The sequence below is a fragment of the Gadus macrocephalus genome, chromosome 3, assembly GCF_031168955.1.
Source record: "Gadus macrocephalus chromosome 3, ASM3116895v1".
Taxonomy (NCBI): domain Eukaryota; kingdom Metazoa; phylum Chordata; class Actinopteri; order Gadiformes; family Gadidae; genus Gadus; species Gadus macrocephalus.
Genome location: NC_082384.1, coordinates 13,884,973 through 13,887,472, shown reverse-complemented (window position 1 = coordinate 13,887,472; position 2,500 = coordinate 13,884,973). Strand labels below are relative to the sequence as shown.

The 2,500-nt window shown below is 44.8% G+C and overlaps 1 protein-coding gene across 1 annotated transcript in view; it reads left to right on the top strand.

Moving 5' to 3' along the window:
* LOC132453739 (voltage-dependent T-type calcium channel subunit alpha-1I-like) overlaps nt 1–2,500 on the top strand; it is a 65,500-nt gene that overhangs the window by 49,348 nt on the left and 13,652 nt on the right. The window contains 2 exon segments of the mRNA XM_060046684.1: nt 332–510; nt 995–1,193. Coding sequence (XP_059902667.1) covers nt 332–510; nt 995–1,193 — 378 coding nt within the window.

The window sequence follows — 2,500 nt, the reverse complement described above, 5'->3', positions numbered from 1 at the left end:
GGCATGGAATATGAACATTCACATTTCCAAAGACGTTTAAAAATGTAAAGCTGTTGCTTCCACTTTTTGCATGGGTTCTTCGTTGTCGCCTGCCTCTTTTTTGATTGTTGCCATGACAGCGGTTTGGGTGTCTCTCTTTGACCTCTACCTTGACATTCTCTCCCTCTCTCACCCTAACCTCTGTCTCCCTGACCTCGCTCTCTCTCCCTCTCTCCTTCAACTTCTCGCTATCTCTTTTCCTATACCTCTCTCTCTCTCTCTCTCTCTCTCTCTCTCTCTCTCTCTCTCTCTCTCTCTCTCTCTCTCTCTCTCTCTCTCTCTCACTCTGCAGGTGGTGTCTATGGGGCTCTACCTGGGCGAGCGGGCCTACCTGCGTAGCAGCTGGAACGTCCTGGACGGTTTTCTGGTGTTTGTGTCTCTCATCGACATCGTGGTGTCCATGGCAGGAGGGGCCAAGATCCTGGGGGTCCTCAGGGTCCTTCGCCTGCTACGGACTCTAAGACCCCTCCGGTAACACCACCCATAACCTCCATAGCACCTGGAGTCACCTCCACCCTAGACTAGGAGCGCGGGGTATGCTGGGTATGCTGGGAGAACATCCGGTCAGCTCTGGTCCCGCCCACTACTGAAATGCATTTCTGAAGAGTTTCCATCTCTCTCGATCTCTACCTCACTCTCCCTAACTCTTCCTACCTCTCTCTACATCTCTACATCTCTACATCTCTCTTGCGCTGTCTCTCTTTTCCTATACCTCTCTCTCTCTCTCTCTCTCTCTCTCTCTCTCTCTCTCTCTCTCTCTCTCTCTCTCTCTCTCTCTCTCTCTCTCTCTCTCTCTCTCTCTCTCTGTCTCTCTGTCTCTCTGTCTCTCTCTCTCTCTCTCTCTCTGTCTCTCTCTCTCTCTCTCTCTCTCTCTCTCTCTCTCTCTCTCTCTCTCTCTCTCTCTCTCTCTCTCTCTCTCTCTCTCTCTCTGTACCTCCCTACCTCTCTCTCCCAGGGTGATCAGCAGGGCTCCAGGTCTGAAGCTGGTGGTGGAGACCCTCATCACGTCTCTGAAGCCCATCGGAAACATTGTCCTCATTTGCTGCGCCTTCTTCATCATCTTCGGCATCCTGGGAGTACAGGTGCCCTCCACCACTCACTCACTGTGCTACATAGTCACACACTGGCCGTACTTTTATAGTCACACACTGATTGTACTTTTATAATAACACTCTCTCTCTGGGCTTAAAAAATAACACACATTGACTGTACTTTAATAGTAACACTCTCTCTCTGGGCTTTAATTGTAACACACATTTACTTTACTTGAACAGTAATACACACCCTCAGTCCTCCTATAGCAACACACACTTTTTATTGTCACACACTCTAGTACTTAAATGTATGTGGTTTTAATTATATTTTCATGCATTACCTTATCTTTGTCGTCTTTGATTGATTACTCTATTTTATTGCTGTGTTTAATTGTATTTATTGATCGCTGCTCTCCGTCCGCTCGTTTCCTGGTGTTGTTTTTTATATACATCTTTCTAGTATTTCTAAGAGATTAGCTATGCAGGTGAAAGCACTTTGTAAACTCATTAACAAACGCCAAAACTCAGAAACGAATCCTATTAAAATACTTAGTAGAATACTCTGGAGGTCCTCTGATATGCCACCAAGGAAGTGTTGTTACCCTCTATTGCTATGTTATATTTGTACAAGGTCAGCTGTCTCTTTAGACCCCAGACTAGGCTTATTGGTAAAACACGTTAAAAAACATGGCGGTTTGGTGGCTCACCTTACTGCTATAGCCGCATAGGCCCTGTAGAGATCCGCAGGTTTGATTCTGTCATGGGGCCAGAGCTATGTGCCACTCACCCTGAGAGATTGACAATCTCTGCTTGGAAGGACGAATATGTTTTAATATGTTGAACTGCATTCATATTTTGTGCTCTACTTATATTTTAGAATCACGATCAAAGCTATGACTTGCATTATAACATTGGACCTGCTGTGCAGCAATGCAAACTGGGCCTATCTAAGAGATTTGCCAGTTATCGCACCCCTCAGGTCAAACCTCAGGGTTAAGTGTGTTGATCGAGAAAATCGTTGAGAAATCGACCATTTCAGGGTTATTTAGTTTCAATAATTTAAACTTTTAACTCTGAAAGACTAAATGCAATGCATTATTCATGATGTCAAGTTGAAAGTCTCATGAAAAGCCAAAAGTATGGGCAATAAATCAACTTCATAATTTATTTTTTAGGAGTTTTAGGACGTGTTTATGTCACTGGGGATAGAGACGAGATCCTCCCTAATAATTTCTCACACCCTCTTCATGGCCGGCTGGATAAAATATTCCACTGACTTCTCTGATGTGCTGGAAGGTGAAACGTCTCTGTAGGACCATCATCAATTTCGTAGATATTCAGCAGCGTGTTTGGTCTCACAGGTTACACAATACAGGGAGCTGAAAATACAACTGACACTTTCCTCTCTTTGTGGGTGTCTGTGTGGG